Source organism: Enhydra lutris, unplaced genomic scaffold (assembly GCF_002288905.1).
Source record: "Enhydra lutris kenyoni isolate GAN:26980312 unplaced genomic scaffold, ASM228890v2 scaffoldscaffold50, whole genome shotgun sequence".
In the NCBI taxonomy this organism is placed as follows: Eukaryota; Metazoa; Chordata; class Mammalia; order Carnivora; family Mustelidae; genus Enhydra; species Enhydra lutris.
In genome coordinates, this window is record NW_019154134.1 from 4,560,701 (window position 1) to 4,575,366 (window position 14,666).

Consider the following 14,666-nt stretch of genomic DNA (forward strand, 5'->3'; position numbering starts at 1 on the left):
ATACATAGCCTCATTTTAAAAAATAATTAAGCAAAATATTTACCTGGATCCAAAATCGAAGTTGCAGAAAGAGTCTATTTAAAGAATATGTTCCTAGGTTGTGGTTCCTGAATTTGAGTATTGTACATGAAAAGCTGATAACCACCTCCAAACCCCACTAGTCTGAAGCTTCATGGACCCTCATCAGTTTTCAGATTGGAGCCTGTCCCCAGATGAGTGGAATTTTCTTTTGGAATTTGTTTAATTATTGCTTCTCTTTATCTGTTTTTTCCTTTTCTGGAACATTTGTTACTTGCATGTCAGGTCTCTTTTTTTTTTTATTGCCCTCTAAACCTCTTTTTCTGTATACTTTATAGCTGTAGTTTTCGTGTCCTGCTTTCAGTTATTTTTTCATTGATCTGATATTATTAGAAAAGAATAATGTGAATCCATAAAAACATATAATATGAAAGAATTATTTGGAGGAAAAAATTAATTCGACTTGTCCCAAGCCTCTTTAATCAAAGTTTGGTTACATATGCCTTCTGGACCCTTTGTTTTGTGTACATGTGTACAGAGTTGTATGTGTGGTGTGCATGCATCTTAGAGTGTCTTAAAAACTGTATTCCTCAGTGGTTTTTACTAAAAATGTCTCAGAAACTTTGCTATTTTTGTACATATAAATGTGTTTGTGATGGATAGCATAGTTTTTTGTAAATGCATAGTTTTTCTATAAATGGATGATGAGATGAGGTTGTCAACCCCCGCCCCGCATTAACAGAAGTTGCTGTTTAGGACATCCTTGTACATATTTCTTTGTGAACATGTGCAGGTATTTCTGTTGGATTGATTCAAGTGAATCAATTGAATCAGGTGATACTGTTACTTAATATTTCAGTAGCTACTGGTAGGTTGAGCTCAGAAAGGTTTTGACAAGGGTGCTGAACTATGCCAGTTAATATTCCAAGCAGTGGCCTCAGAATGCCAGTTTTCTCTCCCTCTTACCAGTGTGGCATAGTCTATTTAAATCTTTGGTAACCTGTTGAGAAAAAGAGTCCTGTTACATGTTTTCAGAATGCTGGTATAATTTGATATTTCCTGTTCATTGGGGCTGTGGATTGTTTCCTTCACAGTTTTCCTCATCTTTTTTATGGTTTTGTCTTTCTCCTAATGATAGGAGAAACTTTTTTTTAGACTTTTTTTTTTTTTTTAATTCATTTGAGAGGGAGATAGAGAGCTTGGGGTGGTGGGGAGAGGCAGAAAGAGGGAGAGGGATGAGCAGACTCCTCTTGAGCGTGGAGCCTGTTGGAGGGCTTGATCCCACAACCCTGATGAGCTGAGGTTAGATGCTTAACCTACCAAGCCACCTAGGTGCCCCAGAAGACTTATGCATGCTATTAACAATACCCTTTGATTTTTACATACGTTACACTTCTCCCTACCTATTCATTTTTGTTTTGATGTCTTGTCATAACATAAATTTTGTATTTTTATGGGATCAAATGTATTGATCTTTATTTATATCTTCTAGATTTAAGTATTTCTTAGGGGCTGCCCCCCACCACCTGTGCAACTATATGTTCCTAGTGCTTTTACAGTCCATCTGAATACATGTAAGATAACTGCTTGTTTAAATTATTTTCCAAGTTCTGGTCAGTGAAAAATGTATTGTCAGTAGAACTTTAATTCTTTAATTTTTTTCTAAAATGGGTGAATGCTAACTTTAAGCAAAACAAATTACTCAGAAGGCACCTGGCTGGCTCATTCGGTGGAGCATATGACTTTAGATCTCGGGATTATACGTTTCAGCCCCATGTTTGGTGTAGAGATTACTTAGAAAAAAGAAGAAAGAAGACCCAACAAATTTCTTAGTTAAGCGGGCTGTGCCACTTCATTTGGATAATCACATTTTTGTTACTCTTTCTTCATATCTTCAAATTTCTTTTTTTTTTTTAAGATTTTATTTATTTATTTGAGAGAGAGACAGTGAGAGCATGAGAGGGGAGAAGGTCAGAGGGAGAAGCAGACTCCCCTTGGAACTGGGAGCCCGAAGTGGGACTCGATCCTGAGACTCCAGGATCACAACCTGAGCCGAAGGCAGTTGCTTAACCAACTGAGCCACCCAGGCACCCCAAATTTCTTGAAGTAACTGTTTCTTTACAGTTAAGAAGCTAAATGCAAAACATGAAGCTTCATATTTTCTGTACCAATATTGGGATTTTTTTTTTCCTGGCATATCACAGCATTCGTTTGACTCTTTAAAGAGAGATCAAAATTAGAAGCATTTTTTATTCCTTAGATCAGTAAACTTTAGTTTCTGGTCTAAGAGAGCTTTTAATGTTTTGACAAAAGTTTTTAAAGATTGCGGACTGGGATGCCTGCTGGCTTAGCCGGTTAAGCGTCTGCCTTCAGCTCAGGTCATGATCCCGGGATCTTGGGATTGAGTCTTATATTGGTCTCCCTGCTCAGCAGGGAGCCTGCTTCTCCCTCTGCTTGTGCTCTCTCTGACAAATAAATAAAATCTTCAAAAAAAAATAAAGGTTATGGACTAATTATATTTTTTCCCATTGCTTACTGAGATTGCATCCTACAGCTTTAGCTTGCAGTTAGTTTTATGGTGTCTTGCAGCGTGCCCAGTGAGAGTTGCTTGTATTTGCTGCGCTTTCTTTGCATGTACTCTGTATTGGGTTTTAACTTAGGAAAAGTGATCTTTCAAGTTTTGCTCACTTTTTCATATACTGAGAGTGGCACAGGGCCACTAATTAATTAGCTCTTGTGTTTCTGTAGGTTTTTGTTTTTGTTTCCAGAGGTTTTTGCTCCAATATATTATTATGAAAAAGTTGAAACCTATAGAAACATTGGAAGAATGTTTCTAGAACTGTGAGCGCCATATATTGACTTAGCTTCTACAAGTAAGATTTTACTCTATTTGCATTATTATTTATCATCTCTCAGTGCTGCAGATATTAATACACTTCATCCCTAAACATTTTATCATGAGTACATGCATATTACTAGGACAGGGCAGGTTTTTTTTTTTTTTTTTTAATTTTATTTATTAATTAGAGCTTGAGAGAGGGTGAGCAGAGGGAATGGGATAAGCAGTCTCTGCTTAGCATGGAGCCCAATGTAGGGCTCAATCCATGATGCATGAAATCATGAGACTGAACTGAAATCAGGAGTGAGATGCTCAGTGCACTGAGCCACCGAGGTGCCCCAGCACAAGGCAGTTTTTTGGTACAAGAATTCTTTGTCTGTGATTTTTGTTTTCTGAAATGTTCTGACAGTGTCTCACTCCACATTTATTGTTAGTACTGATGAAGTCCATTAGCACACTTTGGTGTTTTGAAGCCAGCATGAATTAGTAAAATAGCGTCTCTATCTTAAAAGTTATTGCTGTCAATAATTAAACAGTGTTTAGAAACTAGCATAGAAAATTAAGGGTTTTTTTTCTCACGTAAAGTTAAACATCTATCAAGATGGCTTAAGTATCCCAGGATTGTTCCTTTTTTAGACTTTGTAAGATTTTATTTTTAGTCTCTACTAGAAATAAAACTCAAAACGCCAAGATCAAGTGTCACTTGCTCTTCCGACTGAGCCAACCCTGTGCCCCTCTCAGGATTATTCTGATGGAACGTGGTATATAACATGTTTCCCCCCACACCTGCTTTTATTTATTTATGTATTTAAAGATTTACTTGTTTGAGAATGAGAGAGAGTGCATATGCATGGACATGAGCATGAGCAACAGGAGCAGTGGGAGAGGGAGATTCCCAAGCAGACTCTGTGCTGAGCACAGAGCTGGATGTGGGGCTTGATCTCAACATCCTGAGATCAAGACCTGAGCTGAAACCAAGAGTTGGACACTTGACTGTGCCACCCAGGGCCCCGACACTTCGTTGTAAAATTAACTGTAAAGAGAGGTGAAAAGTAGAAGTGTTTTGTTTTTCTTAGGATCACTGAGCCTTGTTTTTTTGTTGGATTCCATGACAAATGCATCTAGTCCCATTTCCACAAATGATTTGGATTTAGTAGTACATTATACATTTTCTCACTTTTTAAAAAAGATTTTCTTTTCAAGTAATATCTACAACCAGCGTGGGGCTTAAACTTAGAAACCTGAGATCAAGAGTTGCATGCTTTTCCGATTGAGTCAGCCAGGAGGCCCCATTTTCTTATTTTTGTGTGTGTGTATATGTGTGTTACTTAAATAAAATTGAAGTACGAGGAGCTGAAATATTTAAAGTTCGTTTCCACAATCAAAATAAATATTTCCAATAACCCTGAAAGTTTTCTTGTGTTCCTTTGTTATCCCTCCCTCTTCTAATCCCATCCCTAAGGAGCCTTCTGCTTTTATTATTAAAGATTACTTTGTATTTTCTAGAATGTTATGTCAAGAATCATACATACTTTTTTTGTCTAGCTGTTTCTGAAAAATCCAACAAGTGTGTTGAGATGATTCACATCCCATACAGTTCACTCATTAGAAGTGTACAACTTCATGATTTTTGTATTCACAGAGTTGTGCGGCCATTACCATATTCGATTTTAGAACATTTCATTCCCATCCCCCCTCCCCACCCCTCCAGCCCCCGGACGTAACAGATGTAGTTTTACTTTGTTCTTGCCTCTCTGGTTTCTGGTAAGAAACCCATGGTCCAGTGTTTTCCTGTTTGTAGTGTGACATATTTTAGAAACTGGCATAGAAAATTTAGGGTAGGTTTTTTCCCAAGTAAAGTTAAACATCTACATAAGTGACATTTATGTAAGGCATTTTGCTGTAATCCCTTAGGTTTCCTGAAAGCCTATTGATTCTTTTTTCCCTCTCTTTATTCTTTAGGCGGGATAATTACTGATGTACTTCGTAGTTCACTGATCATTCCCTGTCATCTCTGTTCTGTTCTTGAGCCAGTCCAAAGAATTACTTTCAGTTGTTTATTTTTTTTTCTAATGTTTTAATTTTAATGTATGATATTGTTTCAGGTGTACAGTACAGTGATACAGCACTTCATACGTTACCGGTGCTCACGACAAGTGTCCTTAATCCCGATCCCCCTACCCACCTCCCCTCTGGTAACCATCAGTTTGCTTTCTCCAGTTAAGAGTCTGTTTCTTGGCTTGTCTCTTTTTTTCCCCTTTGCTTTAGTTGTGTGTTTTTCATCTCTAAAATTTGTGGTTTTGTTTTTTTATAGTTTCTTTTTCTCTAATGAGAACAGTGTTTTCATTTATTTCAAGATTTTTTTCCTTCATCTCATGAACTCTAGTTATAATTGTTGCTTTATAAAGTCTTTGATTATCTCAAAAATAGAGGTTTTATCTGTTATTTTCAACATCTAGATCAACTTGGCTTGGCAACTGTTGATGAACTTATAATTATCTGGCCACAAGAACCTGGTTTCTATTGGGAGTTTTCACTGGCTGTACTGCCACTGCCGTGCTACTGTGTGACTGGGGGCCCTTAGGGTAGAGGTGTGAGGGAGGAAAAATGGGAAATTTATACCCTCACAGTTGGTGCTATAAATACTGACTTTCTTCCATACTTACATTTATTTTTTAAAAACTGTACCAATCCTTAACATTCTTGTTTTTTCTATTTTGTTTTGAATTTCTTGTAATGAACAGGAACAGTGAGCTCTAGTGGGCTCTGGTGTCATAGTGCAATCAATATTTCTTATTTTTATACCAGATATAATAAGATATTAAAGACTTCATAGCAGGTTGCATTTGAGTATGTAAAATTCTGATTTGGTAAGAAATACTAAGGAGTATTACATAATAGGTATGGTGCTATGGTCTGTTCTTTAGTTTTAGAACTGTTTAATAGCATCCTTATTTGTTGCCATTGAATTTATCCTTTGTGATAGGTTAAAATGCAACACTCAGATTGAGCCAACTACACCAAGTTCTTGAGCACTCTAACCACTGATTATGAATTTGCTTTTGGTTTTCTTTCTTTCTTTTGGTTAAAATGTTGAACTGCTGTTCCAACCTTAGCCACTCAGCTCTCTCCTCTAGAAATTGTATTCGGCTCTGTAACTATTAAGTACCAAGGTGTCCTCACTACCCCTCTACCTCTCCTTTAGGCAGGATGACAGTAAAAGACTTACTTATCAAATATGTTCCATAACAGAAGAAACTGATAATTTGAATCAATTTGTAGGTGTGTCGTTTGGACTGGTGATGAGCGGGTCTTCTTTTATAATCCTACCACCCGTCTTTCTATGTGGGACCGACCTGATGATCTGATTGGAAGGGCAGATGTTGACAAAATTATTCAGGAGCCTCCTCATAAAAAAGGAATGGAAGAAGTGAAGAAACTGAGTAAGTTTTAAGTTAGGAATTTATCCTCTAATTTTGTCATTCTTTTAATACTTTTACAGAAAATATGAGGCCATTTAGGAAAACTTGCTGTTTCCAAGGAATATAAGAAATTTGAGAAATGGGAAATAGACCACTATCCTAGTTTGAGTTTGGTAGTAGAGATATTAAAAATTAGAGAGTTTGAACAATTACTTTTTTGTAAAATATTTATATGTATTTTTTTTAACTCATTGTCCTTATCAAGATTTTTAGTCCAAGTTATGTTGGTTCTGCTTCAGGTTTTCTCTCTGCTTACTAATAATACTAAAACACTCTTCAGTGAGCCTCTTAACACTTTTTATAACTAGTAATAAATTTTTTGAAATAATCAGAACTCTACAGAGTATTTTAAAATATTGTTCACTACTTTTGTAAAAGAGAAAATTTTGTAAAATTATAAAAGCTTACTCTTAAAGATTTATTTATGTTAGAGACAGTGTGTGCAGTGTGTGGGGGGTGATGGTGGGAGGGGCAAAGAGAGAGAGGACTCCTAAGCAATCTCCCCAATGAGCGCAGAGCCCAACACAGGGCTCTATCGCATGACTTGAACTGAAATCAAGAATTGGATGCTTAACTGACTATGCCACCTAGTCGCCCCCAAAGCTTACTCTTTTCAAGTAAATGAAATTTAGGGAATAAAAGCCTTATTCCTGACAATATAGTGACAAACCTTATTAAGAGATTATCTTTTAAGGTACCTTGCGTTAAGATAGCATTTCAATAGATATAATGAACATAGATATTTTTACATAATTTTTTTTTTTTAAAGATTTTATTTATTTATTTGTCAGAGAGAGAGAGGGAGAGAGAGCAAGTACAGGCAGACAGAATGGCAGGCAGAGGCAGAGGAAGAAGCAGGCTCCCTGATGAGCAAGGAGCCCAATGTGGGACTTGATCCCAGGACGCTGGGATCATGACCTGAGCTGAAGGCAGCTGCTTAACCAACTGAGCCACCCAGGCGTCCCTTTTTACATAATTTTTATTGCATATTTTATATTGGTAATTTGCCCTCATATTGACATGATTATGTTTTTATAGAATCCCTTATGTGCTGTAGAAGCATAAATGAATCACCTGGTTCTTCCAATGAAATCAATCCAAATATATGTCATTTATAATAATTGAGAAACCTTTATAGGTTGTAAGTCATTTCCAAATCATTGAAACTTTGTCTGCCTAGTGGTAAAGTTACTTGGTACCACTTTTTCCCTTTAGCAGTGTCTGTTTTATAGCTGTAATACTGATGATACTTTATAATCCTAGTGTTGAATTATGCCAAGGAGATATGAGATTTGCTTTTGTTTTTATGACTCTTTTCAAATATTCAGTACAGTTATTTGATAAATGCATGCATGTCTCATGAATAAACATTTCAAAGTGATTTAGAAATTTAAAGGGAAGATTAATTTAGGAAGTATAGAATTGTTCAGTGTTTTATAAAGGAGAGAGGATCATGGGATGGGTATTTTATGTAAACAGTAACTTTTTTTTAAAAGATTTTATTTATTTATTTGACAGAGATCACAAGTAGGCAGAGAAGCAGGCAGAGGGTGGGGGGGAAGCAGGCTCCCCACTGAGCAGAGAGCCTGACACGGGCCTCGATCCCAGGACCCTGAGATCGTGACCCGAGCTGAAGGCAGAGGCTTAACCCACTGAGCCCCCCAGGCGCCCCTAAACAATAACTTTTTAAAAGAAAATATTGTGTAATATGTGCATGTAACTGTTCATAATAGTATTTGATATGTTTTTGCCAGGACATCCAACACCCACAATGCTGTCCATCCAAAAATGGCAATTTTCTATGAGTGCAAGTAAGTAAACTATGGATTTTAACTACTGGGTTTTTTTGTTTTGTTTTGTTTTGAAGATTTTATTTTTTTATTTGGGGGAGAGAGAGACAGGGACAGAGATAGCATGAGTGGGGAGGAGAGGGAGAAGCAGGCTCCCTGCTGACCAGGGAGCCCATTGTGGGGGTCCATCCCAGGACTCTGGAATGGTGACCTGAGCTGAAGGCAGACACTTAACTGACTGAGCCACCCAGGAGCTCCTGTAGCTACTTTTTAATACTATTAAAGCAAGTGTTCTGGTAGTGGCTAGAAGAGGGATTCAGACTTAAATGTTTTAATTCTTACTTGGTGAATTTTATTCTGACAAGGTTTAATTAAATTTGATCTTATAGTTAAAGAAGAACAAGAATTAATGGAAGAACTTAATGAAGATGAACCTGTTAAAGCCAAAAAACGGAAGTAAGTAATAATTATAGTTCATGTAATTCAGGTAGATAATACCTATTTTAAAAGTTGATTAGATCCCAGTCAGTTTGTGGTTGGAACAGGTAATGTGTATGTTAGGAGACAGAAGTCATGATTGCTCTCTAAAGCCTGATATTAGAAAGCTTTGCTTTAGAATGAAGACATGGTGTCCCTTCTATTGCTAGATGTGCAGAATACATGATTACTTAAATTATGTATTATAAAGCCAAGTGACATTTTGGGAATTAGATGATAAATTATTTTCAGACATTCATTAAGCCTGCATTTTATTAAAAAACAAATTTCCTTCTTTATGTAGACCCCAACAGACACCATTCCAGAAGTTTCGTAAATACACGCAGACTTCTCTTTTTATGTACTTGTCACTTAGCTAGTTCTTGAGTCTGTGTCATTACTGCCTGGTGAAGAGGGAACCTGTGAGCTTAGAAAATGCTTTGGGAGAAAGAGATTGCCATAAGCAGGAGCATTAGGTTGGCCAGTGCTTTGCAGTTGGGTAAAATATGAATGTTTCTAATTGTGGGGGATGGAAGGCTGGGGTAGAGGGTATCTGTGTCTGGGTGGGGGAGGAATGGGACCATTATTTAGCAGCAAAAAGGAAAGTTTGAAGACATTATTAGGAGCTGGATGAACCGTAGTCCTTATCTAAAGAGGACAGATTGAATGCAGCCACGTTATGGCAAAGAAATTACTAAGACAACCCCCCCGGAAGGGTGGTTCTTTTTTAAAAAATTGTTAGGAGCATCGTTAAAGACGTTAAGATATTAAAGAGAGTCACTCATAATCAACGAAAGTAACATAGCTGTTTTCATTTTTGCAGTTGACTTTTTTAGTTCTTGACCAAATATGTAGATATTTTTATTAGTTGTAATCAGCCGATTTTGTGTTTTTTTAAAAAAAAAATGTAGAATAAGACATTTGTTTTCTTAATTATAAATGACTGTATTCATTCTGCTTATATAACCATAATTTTGGATGTTCCTACAATGTTAAACTTTTAGGTTGTTTTTAATTGTTTGTTCTTATAGACAACTCTGTAAGGTTTTTAACTGCTTTTATCAGGAGAATGTCAAAGAAGTCCTTTATGTGGATTGCCCGAGCTTCTCTATTTAGGTACAAAGTTAAAAGCCTATTTTTCCTGGCTTAGTTTTTCTTTATTTCTTCTATTGAGATAGATAGTGATAGTTTGTATTGTGACATTTCCATTTAGTGTAATTCTATAAAGGTTATTTGTTTTCATTAGTTATATTTCTTGGATGTCTTTTAACTATTTAAATAGTTCTTAAATAAATTATTATAAGAGGGTATATTGTTTGGTAAATTACTTTTACCTGTTTGTTTTGTGCATATCTTAGGTCACAGACTATCTCGCTAAGTTCCTGCAGGTCACGGACTATGTCTTCTATTTCTTTTGATTTATTCCCTAAGTTGCTAATTACCTCTCACTTAACATGTATTTGTGAGTTAGCCTTAGTTCCATTTAACTCTGCGGGGCTACCTTCGCTTCCCTGTATAGCATGCTTTTGAAATTGATGATGTTTTGTTTTCCTGATTCCCTTAAGTTTGTTTAGGCAATATGAACCAATTTTATTTTTATACCTAGCAGATCATATTTAAGAAGGAAGATCTGCTAAAATATACCCGAATATTACTAACTTACTTACTGTTATGGATTATTCACATGAACTAGCCTTCTTCGTAGTACAGATGTTTGAGAGGTGACTCGATTTCATGTTTACAGTCTCACTTGAGTGAGAGCAACAGCAACAGGGTTGTCCTTAGCCCTGAGGTGCATTTTTGGAGGAGAAAGAAGTAGTTTAGTCATTGGTGAACAGTTCTTATTCCATCTAACTACTCCTGGGCCTATGTTGCTCTCTGGGACCTGTCCTTCAACTTAAATCTCAACTTACCACCCAGAAAGTGAGTAAAAAAGATGGCAGGTAGGTAAGGTATATATCTCACATATCCACTTGGCCAAGTTTACAGATATTTTCATTTTATTTTCAAAATAAATATTTGAGATTACTAAGACTTATACCAATTTTTATTAGAGTAAGAAATATTTTATGCATCTATAATATAAAACATTTTGGAAAATACTATTTTTCCTGTATCATTTCAAGAACTAAAAATTATATTTTGTGCTGTTTGTTTCTAACCACATAGAATTTTACTGCAATGTTAGTTTTTTGTTTTGTTTTTGAAAGTAAGGTAGTTCATTCTGTGTATCAGGGAGAGAGACAGCACAACAATATAGCCATTGTAACATCATTAGAAGCTCATTGTAACTTTATTATTATTACAATGAAAGTTGCTTATCCCTTAGAGTTCATTTGAAACCCTCAGTATAATTTTTTTGCCAAAAATATGCTGCTCAGTAGTGAGTCTTGAATATTCCATTGCTGTGAAGATTTTAGTAAGATTCCTTATTAATATTTTGTCAGTTGATGCCTTGTATTTTATTTTTTATAGGAGAGACGATAATAAAGACATTGATTCAGAGAAAGAAGCTGCGATGGAAGCTGAAATTAAAGCTGCCCGAGAAAGGGCCATTGTCCCTCTGGAGGCCCGAATGAAGCAGTTCAAGGACATGCTGCTAGAGAGAGGGGTCAGAAAACAATCTTTGGGGGAGATATTTCTGTTTTGTATAAGTAATATAAATATGTCTTGCTAAAAGGTCAAATCTAAGGTTAGTGCTCATGTTGTGGGGGGGGATAAGGGAAGCCTGTCAAATGACTATACTCTCTCAAACAGCCTTTTTCTTGGCTCATCCTATCATGTTTGAACTAAATGCCATTTTATTGTCCTTTTAAATACAAATAACATTTAACATTTATTGGGTCATTACATTTTGGTGAGTAATGTGAGTATTAACAGAGTATTAACATTACAGAATGGCGGACTGCGTGGGATAGGTAAGGTATATATGATTCTTTAATACTTCCAGAATGGTTTTGGTTAAAGGAGAACTGCTACTTTATGATATTATTAATAAAGTTAATTGAGAGGGGGTTTTAGCCTTTTGGTTATATTCACATATTCATTTGAATAATTGTTCAATTTAAAATCACATTGTTCACAAGATTGGAGCAAGCATAGGAAATCAAAATGCAAATCGTCAAGGCTTTTTCTGATGTACTGATTTTTAAAATGTCACACAGTAGTGGTTATTTTAATGACTAAGTGTGTGTTACTTCTGTATAGTATAGAAATGTTCAGAGCCAATTAGTGTGGAAATTTGCTGTTGCTAGCCTCCCACTGCTTGTCATTTATTAGTGATGGAAACTTCAGTATGGTTTTTATTATGTCTCCTTTTTAAGCAGATGTCCTGTAGATTTCAAGGAAAATTATATGACCTTTATGTTTTTAGAGCCAACTTAATTATGAGGCAATACATTTTTATTTTAAAGGTGTCTGCTTTTTCAACATGGGAGAAGGAGTTGCACAAGATAGTTTTTGATCCTCGGTACTTACTTCTCAATCCTAAAGAGAGAAAACAGGTAAAAGGAAAATAACATTATTTAAGAAGTGTATATCCCTTAGCAGCATTATTTTAAAATGTAAGGAATAAAATACCATCCTTTTTTCCCCCTGTAACAAAGTGCTTTTTTTTTTTTTTTTTTAAGATTTTATTTATTTATTTGACAGACAGAGATCACAAGTAGGCAGAGAGGCAGGCAGAGAGAGAGAGAGGAGGAAGCAGACTCCCTGCTGAGCAGAGAGCCTGATGTGGGGCTCGATCCCAGGACCTTGGGATCATGACCTGAGCCGAAGGCAGAGGCTTTAACCCACTGAGCCACCCATGCACCCCCAGAGTGCTTTAAAAACATAGTCTTAAATCTTAGAACACGGTTATCATCTGTATGGACATTTCTGCCTCAGAAATAGACTTGGTTAGTTTTGCCTTTATTGTGGACGTCACTGTTGCTTCATGCGCATTTTCTCTTTATGTCTCATATACACTGAGGTTATATCTAAAATTTTCAAAATGCATTTCACTGTGCTCATTAATTTACTTTTTCCTGGGCAAATGATGTAGATTTAGAGTAGAAAAGAAAAGTACCAAAGAATTGAAAGGAAAAAGAAACACCTACATTCGTTCCCAACAGATGGGACCAGGATTGGGTACTGGTGTTATAACTTTCCTGTTAGTGCCAATATATATGTGTGAATGTGTGTGTGTATTGTAGATAGACAACACTCAAAAGACATGTTTACGTTTCATTTGCACATCCTACATTTAAGTGGCATCTTTTAAATGTCTTTTTGTTATACACTAAAAGAATTGATGGACACTTGAGAGTCTTTGCTGAACTAGAGTTAACATGGATTAGAGTTGCCTGTTTATTGGGTTTCCATTGATTCCCATGATGACGCAATGATACATATCTCACAATGATTGCTTCTTCCTCTAAAGCATTGCACACTTGCAACTTACATAGTTTCTGAATTACCTGGACTACCCTGACACTGATCTCTTTAGAATGGTGAGTATGTTGAACCACTTGCTATAGGGCCGTTGAGCTACAGGATTTCATTTGGTAGTCTGTCCTTTATACTGACAATTTAGCAGTTGGAATAATTCTCTACACTGTTTGTGCCATTATGCGTGTAGGTCTCGTGACAAACTTAGGAAGAGAGGACATTTAACAGTGTGCCAGACATGTATTTTAGTATGTGTAATAGAAAAGCATGACTTTCAGATATATTTACATCTGCATTTCAAGCATAGTAGGGTTTTTTGTTTTTGTTTTAAACCGTGTGATGGTCTCATTCTCAGGTGGGTTGATGGCCCTATCAAAAAGTACAAATCAGCCTTGATTCTTTACTTCTCCCCCTTGCACATTTCAAGTCTGTCAGTAAAATCTACCTCTAAAAGCTTGTAAATACAACTTCTTAGTCACCGTTTCCCCCACTGCCACTGTATTTCAAGGCACTGTGACCATTTCTCAGCATCTGTGTAGCCTCTGACTGATCTCTTTGCTTCCTTCCATTCTTGCTTTTTCTGTAGTCAGGTTCTTTTCCCACCCAGCAGCCACACTAATTTTAAAGTGTAACTGACAGATTAAGGCATTGTTACTATTCCTTTCCTTAAAAAATGTCCAGTGCTTCCCATTTCATTTAGGATAAAATTGAAATTCTTTATCACGGCTTGTAAGATTCTGCTTACACTCTTTTAACTACATACTTCTTGAAGCTCTTTTCTTAGATCCATTCATTCTAGCCACACTTCCTTTGTTACTCCTTGAATAAGTTAGGCACATTCTGGTACTTGCTTTTTTCTCTGCCTGGAATGTTTTTCCCTCAGATATCTGTATATGCTCTATCATTTTATTCAGGTGCATGTGCAAGTGCCTTTGGATCAGTGTATCTCTTTGCCTTCTTTCCTTTATAGCACTCCTAGCTCTGATTATCTAAAATTAGATTATATTCTGTCTCCTACTGTAGAATATAAATTCTGAGTGCTGGAACTTTGTTTTGTTCATTGCTATATGTGTAATGCCTGGAACAGTGTTTAACCTGCATATCTCTGGAGGTTTACTTAAAAATTTTTTTGACTTTCTCTTCATTATGAGTGTTACAGTTTCTTACTGAGTTAAATTACAGGTATATATTGAGAGCTAAAGTTCTCCTAAATCCCAATTTAGGAGGCATTTTGTAAGGTGATGGTGTTACCTCCTGTTAAGAGTAATAGTTAAAAAGAGAAAAACTGTCAAGCATTATTTTATTTAAATAAAAACTGTACTTAATTTGAGTAGAATTCTTAACAACTGGAGTGTAAGAAATGAAAGGGTAAGCTGACATTAATTAATTTGGCATTAATCCATGTACTTTTTCAGTACTTAGTTTTATTTTTTGCATAAGAGTATAAAATCAAGGAGAAATCAATTAAGTGCTAGTTACATATGTGTACTTTGTAACTTCATTTTTGAAATTTGTGTTTTGATTTTTTTTTTTAAGATTTTATTTATTTATTTGACAGACAGAGATCACAAGCAGGCAGAGAGGCAGGCAGAGAGAGAGGAGGAAGCAGGCTCCCTGCCAAGCAGAGAGCCC

At 36.1% G+C, this 14,666-nt stretch overlaps 1 protein-coding gene across 4 annotated transcripts in view; it reads left to right on the top strand.

The window, feature by feature from the left end:
* LOC111156861 (transcription elongation regulator 1) overlaps window positions 1-14,666 on the top strand; it is a 64,156-nt gene that overhangs the window by 24,707 nt on the left and 24,783 nt on the right. For 3 of the 4 annotated variants that reach the window (XM_022517961.1, XM_022517963.1, XM_022517964.1), the window contains 5 exons: window positions 6,140-6,300; window positions 8,094-8,150; window positions 8,519-8,585; window positions 11,082-11,217; window positions 12,020-12,109. In XM_022517961.1, the coding sequence (XP_022373669.1) occupies window positions 6,140-6,300; window positions 8,094-8,150; window positions 8,519-8,585; window positions 11,082-11,217; window positions 12,020-12,109 (511 nt within the window). Of the gene's footprint in view, window positions 1-6,139; window positions 6,301-8,093; window positions 8,151-8,518; window positions 8,586-9,671; window positions 9,723-11,081; window positions 11,218-12,019; window positions 12,110-14,666 lie in introns of all 4 variants that reach the window. The other variant, XM_022517962.1, reaches the window with a different exon arrangement.